Source organism: Sitodiplosis mosellana, unplaced genomic scaffold, assembly GCF_009176505.1.
Source record: "Sitodiplosis mosellana isolate CC-2019 unplaced genomic scaffold, AAFC_SMos_1.0 Smas_scaffold_4, whole genome shotgun sequence".
In the NCBI taxonomy this organism is placed as follows: Eukaryota; Metazoa; Arthropoda; class Insecta; order Diptera; family Cecidomyiidae; genus Sitodiplosis; species Sitodiplosis mosellana.
Genome location: NW_022595247.1, coordinates 1,132,848 through 1,144,418, shown reverse-complemented (window position 1 = coordinate 1,144,418; position 11,571 = coordinate 1,132,848). Strand labels below are relative to the sequence as shown.

At 37.8% G+C, this 11,571-nt stretch overlaps 5 protein-coding genes across 6 annotated transcripts; 2 read left to right on the top strand and 3 right to left on the bottom strand.

Moving 5' to 3' along the window:
• The first annotated feature begins 983 nt into the window (after positions 1 to 983).
• On the top strand, positions 984 to 2,465 carry LOC129566669 (WD repeat-containing protein 82). The gene is made up of 2 exons (XM_055442811.1): positions 984 to 1,916; positions 2,067 to 2,465. Exons 1-2 carry the CDS (start codon positions 1,217 to 1,219, stop codon positions 2,315 to 2,317), a joined length of 951 nt encoding a protein of 316 aa, XP_055298786.1. The 5' UTR covers positions 984 to 1,216; the 3' UTR covers positions 2,318 to 2,465.
• LOC129566667 (mitochondrial ribosome-associated GTPase 2) lies at positions 2,357 to 4,176 on the bottom strand. The gene is made up of 6 exons (XM_055442798.1): positions 3,937 to 4,176; positions 3,770 to 3,869; positions 3,681 to 3,701; positions 3,376 to 3,615; positions 3,161 to 3,285; positions 2,357 to 3,052 (listed from the first exon to the last, which is right to left on the bottom strand). Exons 1-6 carry the CDS (start codon positions 4,081 to 4,083, stop codon positions 2,525 to 2,527), a joined length of 1,161 nt encoding a protein of 386 aa, XP_055298773.1. The 5' UTR covers positions 4,084 to 4,176; the 3' UTR covers positions 2,357 to 2,524.
• Positions 4,177 to 4,704: 528 nt separating this feature from the next.
• Positions 4,705 to 9,543, bottom strand: LOC129566664 (centrosomal protein of 104 kDa). 2 transcript variants are annotated; one of them, XM_055442793.1, is made up of 8 exons: positions 8,814 to 9,543; positions 7,929 to 8,320; positions 7,540 to 7,741; positions 6,905 to 7,448; positions 6,527 to 6,665; positions 6,091 to 6,452; positions 5,206 to 5,999; positions 4,705 to 5,094 (listed from the first exon to the last, which is right to left on the bottom strand). In XM_055442793.1, the coding sequence occupies exons 1-8, from the start codon at positions 8,851 to 8,853 to the stop codon at positions 4,868 to 4,870; spliced, it is 2,700 nt and encodes an 899-aa protein (XP_055298768.1). In that variant the 5' UTR covers positions 8,854 to 9,543; the 3' UTR covers positions 4,705 to 4,867. The 2 variants fall into 2 exon arrangements, with proteins under 2 accessions (XP_055298768.1, XP_055298769.1); XM_055442794.1 differs by having other exon boundaries at positions 6,527 to 6,641; positions 8,814 to 9,511.
• A 47-nt stretch (positions 9,544 to 9,590) lies between these two features.
• LOC129566670 (dolichol-phosphate mannosyltransferase subunit 1) lies at positions 9,591 to 10,662 on the top strand. Its single transcript, XM_055442812.1, has 3 exons — positions 9,591 to 9,798; positions 9,876 to 10,086; positions 10,206 to 10,662. Exons 1-3 carry the CDS (start codon positions 9,704 to 9,706, stop codon positions 10,614 to 10,616), a joined length of 717 nt encoding a protein of 238 aa, XP_055298787.1. The 5' UTR covers positions 9,591 to 9,703; the 3' UTR covers positions 10,617 to 10,662.
• On the bottom strand, positions 10,640 to 11,562 carry LOC129566671 (NADH dehydrogenase [ubiquinone] 1 beta subcomplex subunit 9). Its single transcript, XM_055442813.1, has 3 exons — positions 11,346 to 11,562; positions 11,092 to 11,234; positions 10,640 to 10,923 (listed from the first exon to the last, which is right to left on the bottom strand). Exons 1-3 carry the CDS (start codon positions 11,441 to 11,443, stop codon positions 10,730 to 10,732), a joined length of 435 nt encoding a protein of 144 aa, XP_055298788.1. The 5' UTR covers positions 11,444 to 11,562; the 3' UTR covers positions 10,640 to 10,729.
• Between the last annotated feature and the right edge of the window lie 9 nt (positions 11,563 to 11,571).

Below are 11,571 nucleotides of genomic sequence, written 5' to 3'. Positions count from 1 at the left end.
GGAACTCCTAAACCCAGCTTGTCGTGACAAGAAAATTTTCATTGAAGTACCGTTTCGTGTGGATTATGGCTACAATTTAACACTTGGAAACAATGTGGAAGCCAATTTCAACTGTGTGTTCCTCGATTGTGCGCCGATAACAATAGGCGATAACTGGTGGCTATTATTCAATCTTATTTACTTTTAGTATTAATTACTTTATATGCAAAAGAAATTTAAAATTAATTATAATAATTTTCGTTAAGTTTATTGGCACCAGGTGTTCAAATCTACGCTGCTACTCATCCACTCAATCCAAAATACCGTAAAGATGACGACGAGTACTATGAATTGGCATTCCCGGTGAAAATCGGCAACAATGTTTGGATCGGTGGAAACGCCATTATTTGTCCAGGTGTCACGATTGGTGATAACGTTGTGGTTGGTGCTCGATCCGTTGTCACTAAAGACGTTCCATCGGACGTTGTTGTTGCTGGTAATCCAGCAAAAGTCATCCGTACTCTGGATTTCAAAAAATAAATTCTTTTTCACAATGATTTTTGATGAGGAAAATCATTTTTGTTCAATAAAAACAATCCTCGGTTTACAAAGAAATTTGTCCAGTATTCCGAATTTATGCTTGAAGCATGTACATTGTACATAATAAAGCCACAATTTTGTTGATTTAAAATAGGAAAAAAAAAACAAATTTTATGTTAGTGTTGTTATACCGTTGCCGGTGTTCATTGTACTTAAGAACAGAGGGAAAAATCATAAACATTCCACATTAAGCATATTGAGTGGTATAATTTAGGTCATTTAACTATCAATTTCATTCATAGAAGCATCGAATAAAATTCGATTGGGTTTTTTCCGTTCAAATTTCGAATTTCAAATGAAAAAAAAAACATCTATATCCCATCACAAAGTATAGTTGATACTTCAACTATGATGTATACCAGTTTTTGGTTATGACACTTAAGTACATCGGCTTGAGTATATGCAGTGGATATATGAGAATGCCGCTAAAACGTCAAACGTTGTGGTAATACAACACTGAGAACGCTGTACAAACGCCGTGCACAAAATACGCTAAACATCCAAATCGAATAAATTAATCGCAAATTACGATCTGAATCGACCTTTTTTTTGTTAGCATCAGCAAAATAAAACCGTCAAAATAGCTGACTATCATCATCAGACGTCACGGCCCGGCACCGTTGACGGTAAAGTGAAAATGAAGCTAGCCGATCAGGTGGTGCGTAGCTTTCGCGTTGCCAAAGTGTTTCGCGAGAACACCGACAAAATAAATGCCATCGACTTTTCGGCAAATGGTGAACACTTGATTTCATGCAGTGAAGACGATCAAATTGTTATTTACGATTGTGATAAAGGCACCCAAACGCGAACCGTCAATTCGAAAAAGTATGGCGTTGATTTGATTCATTTCACACACAGTCAGAACACAGCAATCCACAGTTCGACCAAAGTGGACGATGCAATTCGTTACCTATCATTGCACGACAACAAATACTTGCGCTATTTTCCCGGCCACACAAAGAAGGTGATCTCATTGTGCATTTCACCCGTTGAAGACTCATTTTTGTCCGGATCGATGGATAAGACGCTACGTTTGTGGGATTTACGTTCGCCTAACTGTCAAGGTGTCATGCATTTGTCGGGCCGTCCAATTGCTGCTTACGATCCCGAAGGATTGATTTTTGCCGCCGGCGTCAATTCGGAAAGCATCAAATTGTATGATTTACGGTCATTCGACAAAGGGCCGTTTGTGACATTCAAATTGAATCAAGAACGTGAATGCGAATGGACCGGATTGAAGTTCTCCCGAGATGGAAAAACCATTCTGATCAGCACCGATGGCCAGTTTATTCGATTGGTTGACGCCTTTCATGGCACACCGCTACAAACATTTACCGGTAAGGGCGAATTTAGACAATATATAAAATGGTTTAGGGTTATTTTGTGATTTGTTTGGTTACTTTCGTTTTTTTTTCATTTTTTTTTCGACTTTTCGACTTTTCGACAATTTTACATCAAATTTCTGACAATTTCGTTTAATTTTCAAGGTCATTCAAACAACAAGAAGCTCCCAATCGAGGCATCGTACAGTCCCGATTCACAATTCATTTTTGCTGGTAGCGTTGATGGTCGTGTGCACGTGTGGAACGCAGATACGGGCTACAAAATCTGTGCACTAAACGGTGATCATCCGTCTGCGGTTCAATGTGTTCAGTTCAATCCGAAGTACATGATGCTGGCAAGTGCGTGCACAAACATGGCATTCTGGTTGCCGAACCCAGAAGAACTACCACAATAAGTTTTAATAACTATCATCTCGTTTAAGTACGATATAATTTGATTAATTAACACAAAAAAATATATTGAAAAATAAAACGATAGAAATAAAAAGTAAAAAAATAATTGTGTAAACAAACGAAAACGAAAACGTAAAAAGCATGAATATACAATACATTTTTGTCTTATTCGAAAAAAAAATCCTTTATTATTCTATAACAATCAATTGTTAATCTTCATCTAAGTCAACAACAATATTATTGTTGTATTTATCGTAGACACGTCGAATATTGGTCAGCAGGTCATTTAGATTGGTACCCATTTTTGCGCTGATTGGTATAATCGGTGTGTCTGGGTATATTTCTCTCATGGATTCCAAATTGATCAACGCCTCAGGCACATCGATTTTATTGCCAACGATAATCTGTGGCCGCTTGACCAATTCTTCACTGAACATTCCGATCTCAAATTTTAGGTTTTCAAAGTGTTTCCATGGCTCTTCGCACGACAAGTCAATGATGAACAAAAGTGCACTGCAACGTTCGGCATGTTTCAGAAACTGAATACCAAGACCTCTGTTCTCATGTGATCCTGGAATCAAACCCGGCAAATCGGCAATGCTCACTTGCTCGTAATCATCATAATGAACTATTCCTAAATGGGGCTGAAGTGTTGTGAAAGCGTATGGCGCTACTTTTGGCCGGGCACGTGTGATTGCACGCAAAAGTGTTGATTTTCCAGCATTTGGGAAACCGATCTGAAGAGAAAAAATGTGGAAAATCGGATTTTGGTTTATTGAAAGTAGCCATTCAATCATTCAAAGCCGACTTTTCTACTTCTCACAAAGTGAAAACGGTCCACTTACCAATCCCAAATGTGCCATGCTTTTTATTTCAAGTATATATGCCGCATCTTCACCATGTGCACCATATTCGCAAACTTGTGGCGCTTTCTCATTATTAGAAACAAAGAAGTGATTTCCTTTGCCACCTGCAAATAAACACGGTTTTCATCATAAAATGAGAACAACTGTTACTTTAACAATCATTTTGCTTGATAAATTATCAAAATATCCCTTACCGGCACCGCCTCTTGCCGCTATAAACATTGAGCCATCTTTGTCTAAATCTCCAACAACCTTCCTATTTGGATTCCGTACAATTGTTCCAACTGGTACCTTGACTATTTTATGCCCACCACTTTTTCCATGTCGATCTTTGTTACGACCATCTTCTCCGTCATCAGCTTTGATCAGGGTTTTTACGTGTGACAAATTGTTTACCATGTTTGTAGCTTCGAATACTACGTGACCACCATTTCCTGAAGACAATAAACGGTTTTAAATAAAAATCTTTATATATCAATCCGAATTGTATGTAAATTACCTGCATCGCCTCCGTCACAACCTGGAAATAGGAATAAAATTTAGCATTCAATTGGAACAATTGTTTGAACTACGAAATTAGCTGCTTACCTGCTCTTTCGTTACACCATACTTGTGAAAATGATATGGAGCCATCACCTCCACGTCCACCAATTGTACGCACATTTTTCAGATCCACAAAATGGTCTCTCTAAAAGTATTTAAAATCAAGCTGAATGAAAATTACAAAATCTCTCTGGTAATCGCATTCTACTTACGGTTGCTTCCTTTGCTTTACTCTTTTTTCGTTTAACCGCTTGTGGTGTGTATTTTGTACTGAATAAACTGATTTGTGTGTTTAGCAACTGGGAACAAATACGAACATTCGGCTCAATTAAAATGATACGCCGAAATATGGTCAACATTATGAAATCTTCGGATTATTGGCTCAAAAATCGAATTTCATAAACAAACCTAAACTCATTGCATGTGCACATTGGTCTGTCAAATCAGTTGTCAATGTGATTTGACATTCAAGTAAAGTGTCAAATTCAAACATTTTCGGCCGCTATTGCAGAACGGTATGATTATAGGGGAAAATGAGTTCATTGAAATAATTCAAATTTATTTTGAAATAGAAAAACATGAATTTTTTTCATCTCCATCAAAGCGATTACCTTTGTAGATACTTCAAGCAAATTTGGAATACTCAAGTTTTTTTTTTTATCGAGGATATTTTTTGGACAATAACTCATGAAAAATTCATTGCGGAAAAAAAATTCTTTTTTAAAATCCATATTATGGATAATTTTGGCTGAAATTCCAGGAACAACAACGTCCAATGGAACGTGATTCAGATCGTGAAGTCTGGACAGATAACAGTTTCGCCTCTAATTTAAATATAGCTACCAAATTTTACCACAAAACGATTTTGATAAAACAAATTACATTTTGAAGAGGGTAGACAGAAATACCTTTCAATCTTTTCACGAGAGCGAGACTCTTTGATTAAAAACCGAACTCTAATTTGAATAAAAGCCACACTATTTAAATTCAATGAATGTGACGCTTTATGTAATCCACAAACGTGTTACAAAACAGATGAATTATTAATATACAATAAAATTGTTGGCAAGAAAGTGTAATTTTTCTAAATTGTTGTTGTTATTCAATTGCGAAATAATCCGAAAATCTTGGTGTGGTGTTGCATTAAATTCGAGAACGTCTTCTAGCTGTACCAGCACAACCAACTAAATGATGTTTCCATCCACCGTTAGACGGTCCTTCAACTTCCTCATGACACAATGGACATTTCATGTTATTTGGTTTAGGTTCCACGCAATAATCCTCCAATTTATGAATATCTAAGAGATTTTTGTGAACAGCTTCTGTGCACCTATCACATCGAACATAGCCGATTTTTGCATCGCATTCCTCTGCAAATAGAACGATTCAATTATTTATTCATAAAATTATTCTATTTCAAATATATTTCATTATAAAAGAGAATTCAATCTTTAATTGGATTGTTTCTTATATATCCCTACCCGTTAAATGTGTGCAAATTGCGGCTACTTCTAAAACCTGAGAGCATTGTGGACATTTTGTGAGAATGGGACAAGCTTTCCAATAATGTTTATCTAATTGTTCGGCATCGTTATACGGCCAATCGCAGAATGGGCATCGATTTTCACTCTCTGAACTTGACTTAGAGCTATTGTGAGTTTGTGGATCGGGTTCATTACTATCAGAAGCGGATGCAGATTTATTGGTTGGACTATGATTATAAGAAGCAGTTTTTCGCGGGCTATTTACAGTGGTACTTTCAGCAGAATTTGTATTTGTGCCGTTATTAAATGAGAATTTTCGATTATCACCATCACCATCATGTTGCGACGTTGATAGATTGCTAATATTCGGTGAATGGGGTGGTGTTGCATGGCGAAGAATGCCCGATTGAGTGAAGCCTTGGTGTGAAATCATTTCACGACGTCTACCATCGTCGATCTTATCGAATTCGGTGAATAATTGCCGATAGAGTAAATTTCGCCGAGTTATATCGTCATCCGGAGGCAATAGTTTACGGACGAGACGTGGATTCACTTTGTATACGAGGAGTAAAACACGTTCAGCAACTTTTCGTACAGGCTCAGCTGGATGATGAATCCCAGAACAACCCGATTCAGAAAGAAGGCGACAAGTTAAACCGCTTTGTTTATCACTACTGATTCCTTGGCTCAATACTAATTGCTCCAGCATTTGCATCCGACTTAACGCCAATCGGGGATGGGTTCCTGAGCCAACTGGTCGAGAAAGTGCTGGAGCAACTAAATGTTGCTGTCTGTGGGCAGAGAAATGGAACATTAAAAAAATTTATTTAGAAAAACTAAACGAACGTAATGGTGTAAGAATCTGATAAGTTGTCAACTAACCGAACTTCTGGGCATGTAGCGATACACAAAATAGTATGCTGGGCTAATGTATGGATGCGTGGTGAAGGATCGCCACTTTTTGCAAGTAATTCCGGCAACAAACGATCAACATTTCTCGACACTTCGTTTGGTGTCACTCGATTTGGTACGAAATCCATGAATAGAGCACGAACCGTTTGGGCTGCATGATTAAAAACAGAGAACACTGCATCACGAACAGCTCGGTGCAGTAGTAACGTTGCACTACGGGAAATTTTATTAACACCGATCGAGTAGTCGGATGCTTCACCCTTTAAGATTGATGTTAGTCGAAGCAAACCTTCTTCGCGGTCTTGAAATTGACGCGAGTAGAAGAGCTCCACCTTTGAAAATGAGATAATAAAATGATTTAAACGTATGAGTTGAAAAAGTCGATTCATGAAACATCAATGCTTACCATCTCATTGCCAAAAACCAAAATGGGCAGCGCGGCCTGTCTCCTCTCTCGTTCGTTTAATCGTGATCGTCCCCGACATGGATCATTCTCTAAAACCATTGCACCTTGGCACTCCCTTAAAAATTCATTAGTATGTGAACTGCAAAGTGCAAATACAACATCGAACACATTTGAACAACAAACTGTTACAATTAATCTAAGCATGCTCATTTTTTTCTGCAATGTATAATGTTCTAGATTTGCTACGCCAATTACTACATTTAGATGCAACGGGTTTAGAATTTTGAATTTGAAATATTTTTAAAACATCTACAATCTCTTCTACGAGAGAGAAAGAGAGAGTCGAGCAAACAATCGAAGTAACGACATCAAACTCACTGTCTCAATGCTGGTATGGCTCGTTCTTCGTAGTCTTCAAAAGTACTTCGGGGAGCGCTTTTGTTGCGTCGCCGCAATGATCCCGTGTTAGGTGAGCCTCTCTTGGGACTGGCTCCAATAATCGGCGACTGTCTGTGTTCGTTCAATGTGTTTGGTGATTTAATATCGGAATTCTCGCGTCGCACCATTTGCGGGCTGGCGTATGGTGCAGCGACCGGAGTAAACATTGCATCATTCGACAGTGTGCTGGCAACATCTTGCAGACTAGGTGGTGATGGCAATGGTGGCTTTTGCGTATACAAATCCGATACACAGTCATTGTCTGGATTTCCGCCATCTGCTTCTTTCAACACATTCACTTGCAGCTGCTCAAACACCATTTTCTTATACAGTTCCATTTGCTCCTTGCGCAATTTTGCGGCTATGAAATCCTCTTGCTGGACGGCTTGACGTTTGGCCAACGAATATCGACCCAATCGTTCGCCAGCACTTCGTAAGGCACCCATACACAGTTTCAACTTGCGTGCGTACTCAAACCGTTCGTCTAAATCCAAAATCGATATCAACATTAGGCGTTAATCCAATTCAATGAATTGTTCAACGAAAAGAAATACGAAAATAAAATGAGCAATTACCATTGACAGCCTTGATCTTTTTCTGCTCAAGTTCACGAATCGTCTCGACAATAGTTTCTTCAACATACATTGAAAACGATAAGTCATCGCAAATCGATGCGAGAGCCGTTTCAGTGCGTTCATTATTCATACTTTGTATGAGCTGCATTGCGTTGTCCGTCGATAGGTATTCACCAAATACATTTATGGCTATTAAAGCTACCTGTTGAATTGGAAAAATTAGGGAAAAAAACAAACATGGAAAGAGAGTTCATTCGAATGAGATCTGTCATCAATTTTAGTCATTATGAAACACTAAATAAATTGATTTTAAAATGAGTTACTGTCTCTCACATGAAATCGAAATTCAAATGAAAAAAAAAAATGAAAATTGTCGACTCGCAACCCACCTGATTCGATTTATTCAGTTCATTTGGATAGGGTGAACCGAATCGTAGTTTTAAATGTGTCCCTTTTTTCGGACCAACAGGCACACTTTGTAGTTCACGTGACTTAAAATTAGTAGCCGAGTTGTCGGACAGTGCGATAAAACCTAGAAAGTCATACGTCTGACTTGATGGTGTGGTTGGTGCGCCTCGTGTCGAATGATGAACGTATAGCTCAATACGTTCGGGGATCATACATTGGTGTGCCAAAACTTGAATGCGACAAATCACGGCTGGCTTCTCGAATCGTAGTATAATTTCCTTGGGTGATAATGTGCTGTTGGGTCGACATCGCCAGCCCACAACCGCCGGACCATGGCTATTCAGCTCACTCGACGGGTATTCCGGTTCTTCGTCTGAGGAAGAATTCATTTAGGTTAATGTGTTTTTTCTGTTTTTTGTCGTGACCAAATGCTAATCAAGATATTATCGAATTATCCCCATTAAAACGCAAACTTAAAACACCAATTCCATTATTATAATACGAAATTGGCTGGCAAACATAGCACACATGCGGTTATGTATTTATTATTCATGAGAGCCACGTTAATAATTGACGTAGCCACACGAACAATATTCATGCAATTCTATTTGACAAAGAGTTGTAATTGCAGTAACAAATGCCCAATTTTATTACTCGACAACAAAGTGACACCAATGTGGCCTACGTCACAATTTACAATACGTGTTGATTTTACGGTATTCTACGACTTCAAATCCATGATGTTTATTTCTTTTAAATATACTTTTTTATTTATGGAAAAAATTCAAATGATTGCTATGGGTTGAATAAATTAAGTAAGAGACAATTCCAGAGGCAAATATTAACACAATTATGAGATTAGGTACCTGTAGCAAAAATGACACTGAATGGTATCCGCTTGGCCATGTCACGATAGTAAAATGATTCAATGTTAAAATATAACAATTTAAACTTTTTCGTTCCAACTTTTGGATAGTCGCCAAAAATAAACAACCAACTAATTCGGCTTTTCACCACTCCAATTCTGTTTATCTGCTACAAGCCACACCAAACAGTTATAACATTGCCAATTTTCATAAACAATTTCTCATTTTCTGCTCCCGAAATACCGTTTGTAATTCAAACCACTATTATTTCTAACTGAATTTCCCATCGACTGATCGTATCAACATCTTTTAATGGAATAAAAATAGAAAATTTACTGTGCTAAAATGTGGCGATATGCATCGCAATTCAAGCAAAAACCAAATCGATTTCGCCTTTGTGCCACCACACTCGTTTGCAGAGTGAAAATGAAATTGCTCTATAGCAGTTGGGGCAAAGGGATGGATGATTATGATGGAAAAATTCGCGTTTGCGCGTACCATTCGGAGTAGGTGTGCGTTGAGACATGAGACCCATATTTGAATAATATTTGAATGATATATTTGCGGCAATTTACGATAAATTAATTTTTGATGGTCAATTTGAGGATTGAAATAGATGTACGTTGGATAAATGTCCAAAATAATGTGATAAGAAAGCTTTAATTACATCGCACCGCTACATTTTTTTTTACTGGAATAGCACTTTGAATGGTGTCGCAAAACAACAACAAAAACAATCTATGTTTGACAGTTCTACTACTTCAACGCACTAGTAGACAGTGACTTTGTTTGTGTCGCTGCTACACACAATTGCTGACAACAATATAGCAAGCACCCACTGAGTGAATACATCTGAATTTCGATACAAGTTTTTCATATTAGTCGACACAATGGCAGATAAATATTCCATTTTACTGCCAACATACAATGAACGGGAAAATTTGCCGATTATCATTTGGTTGATCGTGAAATACATGGACCAAAGGTAAAATACACTTTAGAATGCCACGTACGAACGACTAGATAATGATTGTGTGTCATTTTTTTTTTCTGTTTGAACAGTAAAATCAACTATGAAATAATCGTGATTGATGATGGCAGCCCAGACGGAACACTCGATGTGGCCAAACAATTGCAAGCAATTTATGGTGAGGACAAGATTTTGCTGAGACCACGCGAAGCTAAACTCGGCTTGGGAACGGCTTATATACACGGGATCAAACATGCCAACGGGAACTTTATCATTATTATGGATGCCGATTTGAGTCATCATGTAAAGTTCAAATTTGTCCATTTTTTCATTCGATTAGACGGTTCAAGTCGATTATAGTTGACAAAAACATGATTGCCTAATTGATCCCAAAAAAATAACTTGATTTTTCCATTTTCCAGCCAAAATTCATTCCAGAGTTCATCGAACTCCAAAAAGAGCACGACTACGATATTGTGTCTGGGACGCGATACATCGGCAATGGTGGTGTGTATGGTTGGGATTTCAAGCGAAAGCTAGTTTCTCGCGGTGCAAATTTTCTATCCCAATTGCTGTTACGGCCCAATTGCTCTGATTTAACTGGATCATTCCGTTTGTACAAAAAGGACCATTTGGAAAAGCTGATAGCAAAATGCGTTTCGAAAGGCTACGTCTTCCAAATGGAGATGCTGGTGCGAGCCCGCGAATTGAATTACACCATTGGTGAAGTGCCGATTACATTTGTCGATCGTGTCTATGGCCAATCGAAACTTGGTGGCACTGAAATCTTTCAATTTGCCAAAAATTTATTATACCTTTTTGCAACCACATAAATTTGTCGAAATAAAAATGTCGATTTGTATGTTTTCCACTAGATAATTTGCCCAGTTTTTTTTTATTTAATTTTGGTTGCAAAAATTAAACAGTTCCAGATATAAATTTAAATTTAATGGTGATCATCTCTTGGCTGCGATTTGCCGTATTGTTTCTCCCACCAAAGAACATATTCTTTCTTGCGCTGTTCACGGCGAGCAAAGTAATCGGGATATTGTGCCTTTTCTAATGGATGCCAATAATCTAAAACCCAATCGGGAAGCTCAACCTCACGACCGTACGCTAAACCACCTGGACTGTTTGCCCCTGCAGATTTGGAAAGACGATAAAACATTGAAATAAATTGATGAATTTACTTTTTTAATTGAACACAATCAACAATTAACTCGAATTTTGTTCAAGATCTCAATAGAATCGCAAAATCAAAATAACAATTTTGTTCTTCAAGTTGACTTTGACAGTTCGAATACTTACATCCAATCGGCTGTGGATGTGCTTTTTGAAACAGCTCAGCTTCACCTTCTTCCACTAGTTTTCTTGCAGTTCGCATGTCCTTAATATCTTTATTTTGATCGAATCGTTCTCGCACCAAAACGGCATGATAACGGAAAGCATGTCTTATTGTGAAGGAAGAAGAAGAAGAAAAAAAAATTATTAAATTTTTCATGTCGTTTTGACGGGGCTTACATAATCGATTGTTTGCTAGACAGAGAGAAAAATTCACATACCGTGGAGTGTACCATGATTGAGTCAAGCGAACAGCCTTTTTATATAATCGACAAACGCGTTGAGCGTGTGTAATAATGCCAGTTGGAACTTGAGCCATCCTTGGATCAACAGCAAATTTTCCAAAAAAATGAGCCTCACTTTGTTTATGTTCGCTGTGTGTGAAGAGATATTCTTTTTCGACTTACTTGGCTGCTGTTTGACTTTGACAGTTTGAGCTGTCACTTT

Coding starts and splice junctions, on each gene's coding strand:
- LOC129566669 (XM_055442811.1), top strand. CDS start 1,217: ATGAAGCTAGCCGATCAGGTGGTGCGTAGCTTTCGCGTTGCCAAAGTG. Junction 1,917..2,066: donor ACCGCTACAAACATTTACCG/GTAAGGGCGAAT, acceptor TTAATTTTCAAG/GTCATTCAAACAACAAGAAG.
- LOC129566667 (XM_055442798.1), bottom strand. CDS start 4,083: ATGTTGACCATATTTCGGCGTATCATTTTAATTGAGCCGAATGTTCGT. Junction 3,870..3,936: donor GTAAAGCAAAGGAAGCAACC/GTAAGTAGAATG, acceptor AAATACTTTTAG/AGAGACCATTTTGTGGATCT. Junction 3,286..3,375: donor AGCGGCAAGAGGCGGTGCCG/GTAAGGGATATT, acceptor GTTTATTTGCAG/GTGGCAAAGGAAATCACTTC.
- LOC129566664 (XM_055442793.1), bottom strand. CDS start 8,853: ATGGCCAAGCGGATACCATTCAGTGTCATTTTTGCTACAG. Junction 6,000..6,090: donor GCTACATGCCCAGAAGTTCG/GTTAGTTGACAA, acceptor CTCTGCCCACAG/ACAGCAACATTTAGTTGCTC. Junction 5,095..5,205: donor AATTTGCACACATTTAACGG/GTAGGGATATAT, acceptor TTCTATTTGCAG/AGGAATGCGATGCAAAAATC.
- LOC129566670 (XM_055442812.1), top strand. CDS start 9,704: ATGGCAGATAAATATTCCATTTTACTGCCAACATACAATGAACGGGAA. Junction 9,799..9,875: donor GTGAAATACATGGACCAAAG/GTAAAATACACT, acceptor CTGTTTGAACAG/TAAAATCAACTATGAAATAA. Junction 10,087..10,205: donor ATGCCGATTTGAGTCATCAT/GTAAAGTTCAAA, acceptor TCCATTTTCCAG/CCAAAATTCATTCCAGAGTT.
- LOC129566671 (XM_055442813.1), bottom strand. CDS start 11,443: ATGGCTCAAGTTCCAACTGGCATTATTACACACGCTCAACGCGTTTGT. Junction 11,235..11,345: donor CAATCATGGTACACTCCACG/GTATGTGAATTT, acceptor CTTCACAATAAG/ACATGCTTTCCGTTATCATG. Junction 10,924..11,091: donor ACATCCACAGCCGATTGGAT/GTAAGTATTCGA, acceptor CCAAATCTGCAG/GGGCAAACAGTCCAGGTGGT.